General features: G+C 52.9%; 2 protein-coding genes across 4 annotated transcripts in view; both read left to right on the forward strand.

Annotated features, from left to right (window-relative positions):
• Nucleotides 1–15,396, forward strand: part of COL26A1 (collagen type XXVI alpha 1 chain) — a 553,406-nt gene that overhangs the window by 199,024 nt on the left and 338,986 nt on the right. The window lies entirely within an intron of this gene.
• Nucleotides 92–7,261, forward strand: ZNHIT1 (zinc finger HIT-type containing 1). Of its 2 annotated transcripts, XM_032756123.2 has the most exons (5): nucleotides 119–276; nucleotides 5,663–5,833; nucleotides 6,548–6,627; nucleotides 6,744–6,913; nucleotides 7,008–7,261. In XM_032756123.2, the coding sequence occupies exons 1-5, from the start codon at nucleotides 183–185 to the stop codon at nucleotides 7,027–7,029; spliced, it is 537 nt and encodes a 178-aa protein (XP_032612014.1). In that variant the 5' UTR covers nucleotides 119–182; the 3' UTR covers nucleotides 7,030–7,261. The 2 variants fall into 2 exon arrangements, with proteins under 2 accessions (XP_032612017.1, XP_032612014.1); XM_032756126.2 differs by lacking the exon at nucleotides 6,548–6,627 and having other exon boundaries at nucleotides 92–276.

Raw genomic sequence — 15,396 nt, forward strand, 5'->3', positions numbered from 1 at the left:
CCATGACCACATCTTTAAAATGACCCATTTCGTGGCTCCCACAAGATTTACACCTCCACACTGAGGCCGGAAGTGGTTTTGCCCCTATAAAACATGGCGAAAAGCTTTCTTGTCTCCAAGGAAACGTCACGTAATGAATCGGAGCTGTGGCGCACGCGCAGAAATACAAGCCACCGGAAGTGATGGCTCCCCTACCAAAGCCGTGGGGTTACTACGCGTGCGCAACAGTCTGTTCCGACAGTCGTGTTGTGCCAATGGTGGAGAAGAAAACTTCGGGTATGTGAGCCCCCGCGGTTCGCCCCCTTCCCTTTCCCAAGTCCAAACCAGTCCTAGAATTTTCTTACCTAGTCATTCCTCTTTTTTTTTTTGAGACATGGTCTCGCTCTTTCACCTAGGCTGGAGTGCAGTGGCATAGTCATAGCTCACTGCAGCCTCGAATTCCTGGGATCGAACCATCCTCCCACCTCAGCCTCCCGAGTGGCTGGAACTGCAGGCTTGAGGCCCCACGCCTGGCTAATTTTTAATTTGTTATGTGGTGACGGGCTCTCGCTATGTTGCCTAGTTTGGTCTCCAACTCTTGGCCTCAAAGCGATCCTCCCGCGTGGGCCTTCCAAAGTGCTGGGATTACAGGCGTAAACTGCCGCGCCCAGCCCCAGCTATTCCTCTTAAATCCCTTCCTCAGCCCTCGGGTCCTGGCGTTGACCCTTCATTCACGTTTTATTGATGCCTGCTCCAAGCCGGGGGCTGGGGATGAAGAGGAGAAAGACCCCTGTTATCCAAGCATTGGCTTTTTCTGGAAGGGGGACAGAAACGCAGACCTAACACTGTATGTCACTGTGATTTGTGATTTGTGCTATGGCAGAGGGAAGCACAGCGCCTGGGAACAGGGAGGCGTGGCATCTAGCCCAGGTTCTGGGAGGCAGGGGACTGTGAAAGCTTGAAGGAAAAATGAAAAAGCTTGAATTGAGTCTTGAAAGTCTAGTTAGGGTTTCTCTCAGTGGGAACCTCACGTGCAAAGGCAGTAAAGCAAGAAAAGGCAGGTCGCTTGGGAAGCCAAGTCCACAGTTTGGATCTCAAACAGAGTAATAAGAAAGGATGGAAGGCTGGGGAAAGGTTACATTTTGAAAGGCATTATACACACTGCCCAGGAATTTGAACTCTGTGGGGAAACACTGGAGAGCCAGCAAAGGCTTTGTTTTTTGTTTTTTGTTTTTTTTTAAGACGGAGTCTCGCTCTGTGTCGCCCAGGCTGGAGTGCAGTGGCGCGATCTCGGCTCACTGCAAGCTCCGTCTCCCGGGTTCACGCCATTCTCCTGCCTCAGCTTCCCGAGTAGCTGGGACTACAGGCGCCTGCCGCCACGCCCAGCTTATTTTTTGTATTTTTGGTAGAGACGGGGTTTCACCGTGTTAGCCAGGATGGTCTCGATCTCCTGACCTGGTGATCCGCCCACCTCGGCCTCCCAAAGTGCTGGGATTACAGGCATGAGCCACTGCGCCCGGCCTGGCTTTTTTTTTTTTTAGACAGAGTCTCGCTCTGTCACCAGGCTGGAATGTAGTGGTTCTGTATAACTCACTGCAGCCTCAACCTCCCATGCTCAAGTGATTCTTCCGCCTCAGCCACCTGAGGAGCTGGAACTACAGGTGGGTGCAGGCCACCATACTGGGTGGTTTTTATATTTTTTGTTGAGATGGGTGTCTTACTATGTTGCCCAGGCTGGTCTTGAACTCCTGAGCTCAGGTGATCCTCCTGCCTCGGCCTTCCAAAATGCTAGGATTACAGGCATGAGCCACTGCGCTTGGCCCTTTCAGTTTTTGTTTGTTTGTTTGTTTTTTTGAGACGGAGTCTCTCTCTGTCCCCTAGGCTGGAATGCAGTGGCGCAATCTCGGTTCACTGCAAGCTCCGCCTCTCGGGTTCACACCATTCTCTGGCCTCAGCCTCCAGAGTAGCTGGGACTACAGGCGCCCGCCACTACACCCAGCTTATTTTTTGTATTTTTAGTAGAGACAGGGTTTCACCATGTTAGCCAGGATGGTCTTGATCTCCTGACCTTGTGATCCGCCCGCCTCAGCCCCCCAAAATGCTAGGATTACAGGCATGAGCCACTGCGCTTGGCCTTCTCAGTTTTTCAAAGGCATGGCAGTCTCCCAGCCATGACTTTTTTCATGTTGGCCTCAAGGCCTGAAATACCCTGCTGTCTCCCCTAGCCAGGTCATTCACCAGTTAGGCCTTAAGCTAGACTTACCTTCTTCTGGAAAGTCTTCCCTGACTACTCCAAGGCCAGGTTGGGTGTTTCTGTCCTGGGCTCTGCAGCACTTTATACTTCCATATCCTAGCCTACCCCATGCTGTACTTACTGTGTTTGTTTGATTAATCATTTGTGTTTGCCACTGGACTGTAAGCTTTGGCATCCCTAAAACCTAGAGCCCTGCCTGGCATTTGGAGGGGAGACAGAGTAGTACGGTGATCACAATCATGGTTTTTTTGTTTGGTTGGTTTTGGGTTTTTTTTTTTTTTTTTTTTTTGAAACAGGGTCTTGCTCTGTCACCCAGGCTGGAGTGCAGTGGTGCAAACACACCTCACTGCAGCCTTGAGCTCCTGGGCTCAAGCAATCCTTGCGCCTCAGCCTCCTGAATAGCTGGGACTACAGGTGTGTCCCACTACACCTGGCTAATTTTTGTATTTTTTTGTAGAAACAGGGTTTTGCCGTGTTGCCCAGGCTGGCCTCGAACTCCCGCACTCAAGCAATCCACCCACCTTGGCCTCCCAAAGTGCTGAGATAACAGGCATGAGCCACTGCTCCTGGCAAGGTGATGCTTTTTGATGCTGGGTAGTTCTTTGACTTCTGACCTGGCCACTTGCTAGCTTTGTGAACTTTGGACACATTTCTTAATCTCTGTTTTGTTTTGTTTTGTTTTGTTTTTCTGAGACGGAGTCTTGCTCTGTCACCCAGGCTGGAGTGCAGTGGCGCGATCTCGGCTCACTGCAAGCTCCGCCTCCCGGGTTCACACTATTCTCCTGCCTCAGCCTCTCCGAGTAGCTAGGACTACAGGCGGCCGCCACCACGCCCGGCTAATTTTTTGTATTTTTAGTAGAGACGGGGTTTCACCGTGGTCTCGATCTCCTGACCTCGTGATCCGCCCGCCTCGGCCTCCCAAAGTGCTGGGATTACAAGCGTGAGCCACCACGCCCGGCCTACATTTCTTAATCTCTGAATGTTTGTAAATTGGGGATGATGATACTGTCCCATACAGCTGTTGTAAGGGTTAAATGGTTCAAGTGATGCAAACAGCTGAGCACGTGCCTGGCTCATAGTAAGTGTTCAACAAGTGATAGCTACTAGGGCTGCTGCTGTTATTGTTATGGTTAACAGGTGGTTAATGAATAAAGAGATACATTATGCAAAATTATCAGAATCCGGCAAATAGCTGATAAGGCAATGAGGAAAGAGGTTTTTTGTTTTTTGTTTTTGAGACAAGGTCTCACTCTGTTGCCCAGGCTGGAGTGCAGTGGCGTGATCTCAGCTCACTGCAACCTTCACCTCCCGGGTTCAAGCGATTCTTGTGCCTCAGCCCCCCGAGTAGCTGGGATTACAGGCATGTGCCACCACACCCTGCTAATTTTTGTATTTTTAGTAGAGACAGGATTTCACCACGTTGGCCAGGCTGGTCTCGAACTCCTGACCTGAAGTGATGAGCCCACCTCAGCCTCCCAAAGTGCTGGGATTGCAGGGGTGAGCCACTATGTCCAGCCGAGGAAAGAGGTTTAAAATAACTTCTAGGTTTCTGGTTTGGATGTCTGCATAGACGGTTCCATTCGCTTAGAGAGAATCTGCAGGAGAAGCAGACTTGGATGGGAATTTTTTTTTATTTTGAGTTGCGGTGTCCACGGGGCCAGCGGGTGATTTCTTTTTTTTTTTTTTTTTTTTTGAGACGGAGTCTCGCTCTGTCACCCAGGCTGGAGTGCAGTGGTTCGATTTTGGCTCACTGCAAGCTCCGCCTCCCGGGTTCACGCCATTCTCCTGCCTCAGCCTCTCCGACTAGCTGGGACTACAGGCGCCCACCACCACGCCCGGCTAATTTTTTTTGTATTTTTAGTAAAGACGGGGTTTCACCGTGGTCTCGATCTCCTGACCTCGTGATCCACCCGCCTCGGCCTCCCAAAGTGCTGGGATTACATGCGTGAGCCACCGCGCCCGGCCCCAGCGGGTGATTTCTTTTTTCGTTCTTTTTTTTTTGTTTTTTTTTTTTTTTTGAGACAGTCTTGCTCTGTCACTCAGGCTGGAGTGTTGGCGTGATCACGGCTTGCTGCATACTGCAGCCTCAACCTCTCGGGCCCATGTAATCCTCCCACTGCAGCCTCCCAAGTAGCTGGGACTACAGGCGTGTGCAACCACGCCTGGCTTATTTTTAAATTTTTCGTAGAGATGAGGTTTGGCTATGCTGCCCGGGCTGGTTTCTAACTCCTGGCATCAAGCGATCCTTTGGCCTCCCAAAGTGCTGAGATTACAGGCGTGCGCCACCACGCCTGGCCTCACCAGGCACCGGCTGCACGGCCAGTTCTGGAGCCCGGGAGCAGGTTCTGGGTTGAGGGAGTCACTCTGGGAGTCATTTGCTTGTGGGTGATTGTTTGGATTCGAAATCCCAGGAAGAGTGCATAGACTTAGCAGAGAAGAGGGCCAGCCACCTCCATAGAGGCAGGGAGAGCAGCCGAGCTGGAGCCGGAGGATTGCTGGACATGGAGAAGGCCTGCAGTTTTGTCAAGGAAGCAAGCAAAGGGTCTCTTTCTATTCGATGAAGGTAGTCAGCACCGCCACAGGGTGGACAGGGCTCAAGTCCAAGGAGGAGGAGGAAGGCACACTGGAGCCGCTCTGGGGCCCCGAGGGTGGGTGGTCCCCCGTGGATGACCAGGCAGGTGTTAGATTTCAGGGTTCGAGGAGAGGATGGGAGGTGAAAAAGCGATACGTCACGTGAGTTGCTGTGAAGGAGAAGGAGTTGTGAAGCCGAGTAGACGCATGATACGTCACGTGAGTTGCTGTGAAGGAGAAGGAGTTGTGAAGCCGAGTAGACGCATGAGCGTCGCCAGCTTTTTGATGGAAAGGAAAGTGCCGGTTGAGGAGGAGGGGTTGAAGATGGGAGAGGGAGGGAATGGGCTGGAGGTGAAGGCTCGGGTTCGGTGGTGGGACTTGGGGGGCTCCAGGGCAGGGATGTGCCCACTTGGCATCACGTTTGTGGGTAGGTGGCCTGGAAGATGAGCATGTCCAAGCGTGGGTGGCCCCTGGTTCCTTTGAGGTAGGAGGTGAGATGCTGAGCGTGAGGGCCATGTGTATTGAGGGCCCGGGACAGCCTGGAAGCCCCAGGGCACCATGACCTCCCCAGTCACCAGTGAGCTGTCTCCAGGAGGGGGCTCACTGGCTGGGACTGGGATTGAGAGGAAAGCTGAGAAAACAGGCGGGAGAAACTGAAAGGGTCTCAGCTGGTGGGACAGGAAGTGTGGGGCCGGGGGCTGGCCTGGGAGGAGACAAGGGGACCGAGGGCTTGGCGATGGGGATGAGATCAGAGAGCTGCAGCTTCCACCCCTGGTGCCTTCCTCGCCCCGCCCAGAGCGGCGGCCACACTGCTCTTTCTCGGAATCCCTGTAACTTTGTGTGCCCTGCCCCATCCAGTTCGCTCCCAGGACCCCGGGCAGCGGCGAGTGCTGGACCGGGCCGCCCGGCAGCGTCGCATCAACCGGCAGCTGGAGGCCCTGGAGAATGACAACTTCCAGGATGACCCCCACGCGGGACTCCCTCAGCTCGGCAAGAGACTGCCTCAGTTTGATGACGATGCGGACACTGGTGAGGTGGATGGAGGAGGAGGCGAGGGATGGGACTGAGAGGAGGGCAGAGGAGGGCGGGAGAGTCCGCCCAACTCAGGCTGTGGGAGGACCCGAGAGCTCCTGGTGCCTCTGCCAGTGACTGGCTCCCATGGCTGTGAGCAACCACACCCCCTTTCTGTGCCTCAGTTTCCTTTCGTGTATGTGAAATAAACAAGAGAGACTGGATGAGCTCTGACACGAAGCCTTAGGCTTGGGGGCATGGAGGTGACTGTCAGCTGGGATTGGAGAATTGGGGTGGAGGGCAGAGGCTGGTAGCGAGGGGCCGACTTAGAGCCAGGAGGGCAGGGCCAGGTGTGGTGGCTCACGCCTGTAATCCCAGCATTTGGGAGGCTGAGGTGGGCGGATCACTTGAGGTCAGGAGGTCAAGACCAGCCTGGCCAAAATGGTGAAACCCCATCTCTACTAGAAATACAAAAACAAAATTAGCCAGGCATGGTGGTGGACACCTGTAATTCCAGCTACTCAGGAGGCCAAGGCAAGAGAATCACTTGAACCCAGGAGATGGAGGTTGCAGTGAGCTAAGATTGCACCACTGCACTCCAGCCTGGGTGACAGAGTGAGACTCTGTCTCAGAAAGAACCAGGAGGGCACATGGGCACAGGGAGTGATGAACCAGAGAAAGCTGCTGTCTTTCTGGGCAAGTGCCAAGCAATGGATCACCCTTGACCCCTAGGAAAGAAAAAGAAGAAAACCCGAGGTGATCATTTTAAACTTCGCTTCCGAAAAAACTTTCAGGCCCTGTTGGAGGAGCAGGTGAGGGGAGGGTCGGCCTGGGAGGACCCCACAGGGAAGGGGTGAGCCTGGCCCCGGCAGGTGTTCGCTGCGTGGGTGGGCAGAGGAGTCCTAGAGCCGGCCCCTTGTCTCTGCAGAACTTGAGTGTGGCCGAGGGCCCCAACTACCTGACGGCCTGTGCGGGGCCCCCATCACGGCCCCAGCGCCCCTTCTGTGCTGTCTGTGGCTTCCCTTCCCCCTACACCTGTGTCAGCTGCGGCGCCCGGTACTGCACCGTGCGCTGTCTGGGGACCCACCAGGAGACCAGGTGAGCGTGAGACCTGCTGTCCACACCCACTCCCTCCTTCCCACAGCCTCCCCAGACCTCTCTCCCCTCATCCTGGCTTCCCCTCTGTCTGCAGGTGTCTGAAGTGGACCGTGTGAGCCTGGGCATTCCCAGAGAGAAAGGGCTGCTGTGCACTGCCCGGCATTCAGAAAGACAGAGTTTCATCACCTAATGCAGGGGGAGCTCTTCCTGGACCAAGGGAGGAGCCGCTCATTCACCCAACAAAACTGTGTCTCACCTGCCAGGAAAGACCAGCCTCACTCCCAGGAGCTGTCTGGCAGGTAGGCTGGGCCCCCCAGTGCTGTTAGAATAAAAAGCCTCGTGCCAGAAGCCTGCCTGTTTGGTCGTGGTGTGTTTGAGGTGATGGTGATGGGTCACCCGTCTCTCCTGCTCACGGCTCCGTCTCTCTTCCTCCTGCCTCCCACTCACCCCTGCCACTGTCTGCCCCTCTGTGTCCCTGATCACGAGCGATTCTGTCCCATTCTCCTGCCACCCCCGAGCCCCTGCCCTCCTTGGCTACTTCTTTAAGTCTTTTTGGTTATTGATTTAGTTGTTTAAACTATTTTATTTATTTATTAGAGACAGGGTCTCGCACTGTAACCCAGGCTGGAGTGCAGTGGTGTGGTCTCAGCTCACTGCAACCTCCGCCTCCCAGGTTCAAGGGATTCTCCTGCCTCAGCCTCCCAAGTAACTGGGATTACAGGTGCCTGTCACCATGCCCAACTAATTTTTTTCTATTTTTAGTAGAGTCGGGGTTTTGATGTGTTGGCCAGGCTGGTCTTGAGCTCCCAACCTCAGGTGATCCACCCACCTCGGCCTACCAAAGTGCTGGGATTATAGGCGTGGGCCACTGCGCCCGGCCATGTTTTTCCTTTTTATTTCTCCAGTTGCTATATTTTCTTTTTTTTTTTTTTTTTTTTTTTTTTTTTTTGAGACGGAGTCTTGCTCTGTCGCCCAGGCTGGAGTGCAGTGGCGCGATCTCGGCTCACTGCAAGCTCCGCCTCCTGGGTTCACGCCATTCTCCTGCCTCAGCCTCTCCGAGTAGCTGAGACTACAGGCGCCCGCCACCACGCCCGGCTAATTTTTTGTATTTTTAGTAGAGATGGGGTTTCACCGTGGTCTCGATCTCCTGACCTCATGATCCGCCCGCCTCGGCCTCCCAAAGTGCTGGGATTACAAGCGTGAGCCACCGCGCCCGGCCGCCAGTTGCTATATTTTCAAAGTACAGCTAGGTTCCAGGGATGGGTGACAGAGAGGTGGTGGGAGGACTGTGGAACATGTGCAGAATGGTACCGCGGAGGGAGCTGGGCCTGTCTTCCTCTCAAGGTACTTAGGCAAAGGGGAGTAGTCCTTGTCCTTGGTGCTGCCAGACTGAGGGAGCAGTTGTCCTTAGGAAGCCCCTATTACCAGGGGCTGCAGTGTGTGAAGTTATTAGCAGTATGGAAAACCTAGAAGTTTCTGGGAAACATGGGGGAATTCATGGTATAGAGCAAATTTGTCCAACCTGCAGCCCGCATGTGGCCCAGGATGACTTTGAATGCAGCCCAACACAAATTCATAAACTTTCTTAAAACATTATGAGATTCTTTTGCGATTTTTTTTTCCTTTTAGCTCATCAGCTATCGTTAATATTAGTGAATTTTATGTGTCTCCTAAGACAATTCTTCTTCTTCCAGTGTGGCCCAGAGAAGCCAAAAGAGTGGACACCCCTGGATTAGAGGCCCCTGGTCTGGGTGGCCCTGGGTGCTGTGACTCATGTGAACTTCTTATACCCATACCTTGTCTAAATGAATTGCAAGCTGTAATCTCGTAAGGTCCTTTTGGTTGCTGTATTAAGGCCCAGAACCCTGTTAACCTCATAGCAAAACAAGTGCTTAGTAAGTATCCGTTGAACAGATGGCCTCATTAAGATATTAGAGAGATCCAGCAAAGTCAACATTAGGCACCATCTTTTTTTTTTTTTTTTTTCCCTGAGGTGGAGTCTCGCTCTGTCGCCCAGGCTGGAGTGCAGTGGTGCCATCTCAGCTCACTGCAACCTCCACCTCCCAGGTTCAAGTGACCCTCATGCCTCAGCCTTCTGAGTTGCTGGGATTACAGGCGCCCACCACTGTGCCCAGATAATTTTTGTATTTTTTGTAGAGATGGGGTTTCACCTTGTTGGCCAGGCTGGTTTTGAACTTCTGACCTCAGATGATCCACCCGCCTCGGCCTCCAAAGTGGCGGGATTACAGGTGAGAGCCACCGTGCCTGGCCAGTCACCATCTTAGGCCTTCACTTTTGGGTACTTTCCTGGGGGTTGGCTCAAGTATTCCCCAGGGTTTTCTTGAGGAACTGCCTCCCTTTCTCTGAAGACTTGCAGCTGGGCAGGCGGTACTGGTTTTGGTGTCAGCTTCATGTTGGGGGGCTGATGTCAGGATTCAGAGACAATCCAGGTGAGGTGGTTTTTCAAGATGTCTCAAAAATCTTTGTCCTCCCATTAAAAAGTGGAGTGTTATGGCCAGGCAAGGTGGCTCACACCTGTAATCCCAGCACTTTGGGAGGCTGAGGTGGGTCAGGAGTTTGAGACCAGCCTGGCCAACATGGTGAAACCCTGTCTCTAATAAAAATACAAAAATTAGCTGGGCATGGTGGCGTGCGCGTGTAATCCCAGCTACTCTGGAGGCTGAGGCAGCAGAATCGCTTGAACCTGGGAGGTGGAGGTTGCAGTGAGCCGAGATCACGCCACTGCACTCCAGCCTGGGCAACAGAATGAGACCCTGGCTAAGAAAAAAAAAAGGCCGGGTGCAGTGGCTCACGCCTGTAATTGTAACACTTTGGGAGGCCAAGGCAGGTGGATCACCTGAGGTCAGGAGTTTGAGATCAGCCTGGCCAACATGGTAAAACCCCATCTGTACTGAAAGTACAAAAATTAGCCGGGCGTGGTGGTGGGTACTTGTAATCCCAGCTACTTGGGAGGCTGAGGCAAGAGTCGCTTGAACCTGGGAGGTGGAGGTTGCAGTGAGCTGAGATCTCGCCATTGCACTCCAGCCTGGGCAACAGAGTAAGACTCCATGTCAAAAACAAAAACAAAAACAAAACAAAATTAGCCAGGCATGGTGGCATGTGCCTGTAATCCCAGCTACTTAGGAGGCTGAGGCAGGAGAATCGCTTGAACCCGCGAGGCGGAGGTTTCAGTGAGCTGAGATCACACCATTGCATTCCAGCCTGGGCAACAGAGTGAGACTCCGTCTCCAAAAAGGAAAGAAAAGACTATTTCGGGGCTGAACAACACCATCTGTGCTTCTCCGTGGCATCCTAGGCCGGGATTCCCGTCCAGCTTGCACTGTCAGCATAATCTCTTTGGATTCTTTCCTAACTTAGCTGACTGTTTCATATTTTGTGGTTATAAAAAGAGGCACACTGGTTCTGTTCAATGTAAGATTTCTCTCCCCAGTGATGTACTCCGCCTTCCAAAATGACCTTGAGAGGACAGGGCTGGACCCCGAGGGCCTCTGGTTGCTCTCTGATGCCATCCATGACATTCTCTAGGAAGCTGAGTCCAGGGTCTTTGGACCCCCATTGAAAAACCATAGTTCGGCCGGGCAGGTGGCTCACGCTTGTAATTGCAACACTTTGGGAGCCTGAAGCAGGCGGATCACTTGAGGTCAGGAGTTCGAGACCAGCCTGGCCAACATGGTGAAACCCAGTCTATACTCAAATTACAAAAATTAGCCAGGTGTGGTGGCACATGCCTATAATCCCAGCTATTTGGGAGGCTGAGGCAGGAGAATTGCTGGAACCCAGGAGGCGAGGTTGCAGTGAGCCGAGATCGCGCCACTGCATTCCAGCCTGGGTGACAGAGCAAGACTCAGTCTCAAAAAAAAGAAAAAAGAAAGAAAACCATAATTCCCCAAGGACAGCCTGAAACAATTTTGCCAGCTTCCTTCATGCTAGGGAGATTTTTTCCTATGTTGGGAGACACCTGGTCTTTGAGAAATGTATACTCTGCTATAAGGTTCTAGAAGGTAAACCTAGTGTCATGTGATAGGGGCAGCACCCCCCTTTCCTGGGAGCACAGAGGAAGAAGAGGTTGGCGCCAGGGTTTGGAAGTCTGGACACGGGCAGTTACTCCTAAAAACTTTAATGAGGCTGGGTGCTGTGGCTCAGGCCTGTAATCCCAACGCTTTGGGAGGCTGAGGCAGGAGGGTCTCTTGATCCTAGTAGTTCGAGACCAGCTTGGGCAACACAGAGAGACCCCATCTCTACAAAAAATTTAAAAATTGGCCAGGCATGGTGGCTCATGCCTGTAATCCCAGCACTTTGGGAGGCCGAGGCAGGCAGATCACGAGGTCAGGAGATCGAGACCATCCTGGCTAACATGGTGAAACCCCGTCTCTACTAAAAATACAAAAAATTAGCTGTCCTGGTGGCGGGCGCCTATAGTCCCAGCTATTCGGGAGGCTGAGGCAGGAAAATGGCGTGAACCCAGGAGGTGGAGCTTGCAGTGAGCCGAGATTGTGCCACTGCACTCCAGCCTGGGCGACAGAGCAAGACTCCGTCTCAAAAAAATAAATAAATAAATAAATAAAATTAGCCAGGTATGGTGGTACGTGCCGATAGTCCCAGCTACTCAGGGAAGGATGGCTTAGGCCTGGGAGGTTGAGGCTGTGGTAGGCAGCCATCACTTTACTGCAGTCCAACCTGGGCAACAGAGCAAGACACTGTCTCAAAAAAAAGAAAAAAAGATGTTGATTTTAATTGATGTGAGTTAGGAGAGCCAAGAATTCTGGGAAGCAGGGCAGTTGTGTCTTCAGTCTTGGAGAACTCCTGGTCTGAGTACTAACTAGTGGTGTAGCTTGGACAAGTCACTTCACCTCTCTGATTCTGTTGGAGCCATGCTGCAGCTATTGCAAGAATTCAATACACCCAGCCCGAGGCCTGGCTTCTAGTGAGTACGCAGCAAATGAGAGCGCTTGATGATACTGCCAAGATCTAAAGCATGTTGTTGAGTTTTTCACAGCCAGCGCCCTGGGGACTAACCCCAGCACCTGGCCCAATTGTCAGGTAGCCAGCAGTTTACATTTACATTTCTTTTTTTGAGACAGAGTGTCACTCTGTCGCTCAGGCTGGAGTGCAGTGGTGTGATCTCGGCACACTGCAACCTCCACCTCCCAGGTTCAAGTGATTCTCATGCCTCAGCCTCCTGAGTAGTTAGAATTACAGGTGCCCACCACCATGCTCCGCTAGTTTTCGGATGTTTTTTATTTTTTTCTTTTAATTTTTTTGAGACAGAGTCTCGCTCTGTCACCCAAGCTGGAGTGCAGTGGCACGATCTCAGCTCACTGCAACCTCTGCCTCCCTGGTTGTTCAAGCGATTCTCCTGCCCCAGCCTCCTGAGTGGCTGGGATAACAGGCGCCTGCCACCTCACCTGGCTAATTTTGTATTTTTATTAGAGATGGGGGTTTCATTATGTTGGCCAGGCTGGTCTCGAACTCCTGACCTCAGATGATCCGCCAACCCCGGCCTCCCAAAGTGCTGGGATTACAGGCGTGAGCCACTGTGCCCGGCCAGTGGTTTATATTTGTGTTTGCTCCTAGGCTGTGGGTTCTTTGAGGGCACAGGCCCACTCCAGCTTCTAGCAGGGAAGCAGCTCAGTATGTGTTCTGAAAAAGGGCAAATGTCTTCATAACCCTTTGTAGTCACGTGACCACCCTGGAAGAAATCAAAACTCAACTTAGTGACCATACTAAGGCACACACTTAAATGCTCAGTTGTAAAACTGGATACAGGTTGTTTTTCCTGAAGGGGGAAGGAGTGAGAAGAGGCAGGCTGGTGTTGGGAAAAGGAGGTAGACATGTGGGGGTGGCACACCGGAGACTTTTGGAAGCGCCTGGAGGTGTCAGCAGTTGTAATTGACTTTTGTCTTCCTTCACTGCAGGGAACACTCTCATGGCCTTTCAGGATTGTAAGACACTTTTTGTTTGATTGTTTTTCGAGATGGAGTCTTGCTCTGTCACCCAGGCTGGAGTGCAGTGGCGCAATCTCAGCTCACTGCAACCTCCATTTCTCAAGTTCAAGCGATTTTCCTGCCTCAGCCTCCCGAGTAGCTGGGATTATAGGTGTGTGCCACCACTCCTGGCTAATTTTTGTATTTTTAGTACAGTTGGGGTTTTGCCAAGTTGGCCAGGCTCCTCTTGAACTCCTGACCTCAGGTGATCCACCCACCTTAGCCTCCCAAAGTGCTGGGATTACAGGTGTGAGCCACTGCGCCTGGCCCTAATTTTTATTTTTTTAGTAGAGATGGGGTCTCGCTACGTTGCCCAGGTTGGTCTTGAATTCCTGGGCTTAAGGGATTCTCCCGCCTTGGCCTCCCAAAGTGCTGGGATTATAGGCATGATCCACTGGGCCTGGCCTGTAAAAGACAGAAGATGGTGTGGAAGGAGAGGATTGCAGATGGTCACAGACTTGTTGGCCACAGGACCCTTTATGTAGGGAGCAGCTCAAAAGGTACCAGGGCTTCTGGCCAGGCGCAGTGGCTCACACTTGTAATTCCAGCACTTTGGGAGGCTGAGGCAGGTGGATTACTTGAGGTCAGGAGTTCGAGACCAGCCTGGTCAACATGGTGAAACCTGGTCTCTACTAAAAATACAAAAAAATTAGCTGGGAATGGTGGCGCACGCCTGTAGTCCCAGCTACTCGGGAGGCTGAGGCAGGAGAATCACTTGAACCTGGGAGGCCGAGGTTGCAGTGAGCCAACGTCGCACCACTGCACTCCAGCCTGGGTGACAGAGCAAGATTCTGTCTCAAAAAAAAAAAAAAGCACCAGTGTTTCTGGCTGGAGACCAGCCAAAAGGATCCCAAGGATCCCAGCCCCAATGTGAAGGTGTGTCCAGGGCCCAGGAAGCAGCCTGGTGTGATGGTGGAGCATGGTTTATCCAGAGGAAAGGGAGCAATGGGGATGGAGAGGTGGGCCAGGGCCAGGCGGCGTGTCAAGTTCATAACTGTCTGGGGCTTTCTTCTGGCGGGGCCAGGAGCTGCCAAGGCAAGGGCGGTCAGTGGTTTTCCAGGAGTGCATTAGGAAGACTGTGCTTGAGATGCCCAGTTGGGGGAACCCTGTAGGGGGGGCAGGAGAGCATGAGGGCCTGCCCCAGGACCAGGCAGTAGAGAAGGGAGAGAAGTAGATGGGTGTGAAAAACACCATAGAGGGAGAGTCTGGAGGATTTGGCAATGAACGGAGGAGAGGAAGTGGTGGAGCAGAGGGGAGGGAGAGGTTGTCCATCTGCAGACAGAGATGTCGGCCATGCTGGTGACAGGGGTGATGGGGACTGCAGCTCTGCCGTAAGTGATGAATTCGATGTGTCTGGAGCCAACGTGGTAGGAACATACATGTACTTCTGAAGCGCAGGGGAGAGGCACAGGTGGAATGCCGATGCAGATCTCTCCATTCTAGGGGAGGGTTTGTAAGGGCGAATGAATGAGATGAAGGAGAAAGGGGAGGGGGCTGCAGTCAGAATCCAGGGCTCCCCAAGGGACTGGCCACTTGTTCGCACTGCAGAGGATAGTGCTGGGATAGGGCTCCATTGCCCACTTTGCTGGATACCAGGCTTCTTCCTAGCGGCCTCATTGTCCTTTTGTTTTCTCTTTTTCTTTTTTTTGAGCCAGGTGAGGTGGCAGGCGCCTGTTATCCCAGCCACTCAGGAGGCTGGGGCAGGATCTCCCTCTGTCGGCCCAGGCTGGAGTGCAGTGGTTCAATCACAGCTCACTGCAGCCTCCAACTCCTGGGGTCAAGCGACCCTCCTGCCTTGGCCTCTTGAGTAGCTGGGACTACAGGCATGCACCACTATGCCCGGCTAATTTTTGTATTTTTTTTTTTTAGAGAAGGGGTTTCACCATGTTGGCCAGGGTGGTCTCGAACTCCTGACCTTAAGTGATCCTCCCCCCCCACCGCCCCCCTCAGCCTCCCGAAGTGCTGGGATTACAGGCATGAGCCACCACACCTGACCTCACTGTCTCATCTTAAGCGGGTGCAGCTCTGTGCTCAGCACCCACTGGGCCTGCAGCCAACCTACCCACAACCCAGAACTGTGTCTGAGCTGGACACCACCGAGGTGCACACACACCCGCCAACAGACCTCCAGAGGCTCTTCTTGGAGGTACTGTACCTTACCTTCCCCGGAGAAAGTCTCTGCACCAGTCCCAAGTTAATGTTAAACAGAATTTCAAAAGGCTTATCAGTCCTGATAACCATCCACGCTCAGGCCCAGGGCACGCAGCTCTGCTCTAGACTGGCTGAGGAGAGTGAAAGGAGCAGCTTGGGATCTCAGGCTGGCCAGGGGCCTTCTCTGCTATTTCCAGTTTCCTGGAGCGGGGGCTTCCGGGATCTGCTCCTTGGTGGCTCTTATCAGCAATTATGTGCCACTAGCGAAATCACTTGCAACCCCTTTTCTATTTTGCTGTACGACACAGCCCCCAAGTGGTGGACAGG

This window comes from Hylobates moloch, unplaced genomic scaffold, assembly GCF_009828535.3.
Source record: "Hylobates moloch isolate HMO894 unplaced genomic scaffold, HMol_V3 SCAFFOLD_1, whole genome shotgun sequence".
In the NCBI taxonomy this organism is placed as follows: domain Eukaryota; kingdom Metazoa; phylum Chordata; class Mammalia; order Primates; family Hylobatidae; genus Hylobates; species Hylobates moloch.

Coding starts and splice junctions, on each gene's coding strand:
- ZNHIT1 (XM_032756123.2), top strand. CDS start 183: ATGGCTCCCCTACCAAAGCCGTGGGGTTACTACGCGTGCGCAACAGTC. Junction 277..5,662: donor GGTGGAGAAGAAAACTTCGG/GTATGTGAGCCC, acceptor TGCCCCATCCAG/TTCGCTCCCAGGACCCCGGG. Junction 5,834..6,547: donor TGATGACGATGCGGACACTG/GTGAGGTGGATG, acceptor CTTGACCCCTAG/GAAAGAAAAAGAAGAAAACC.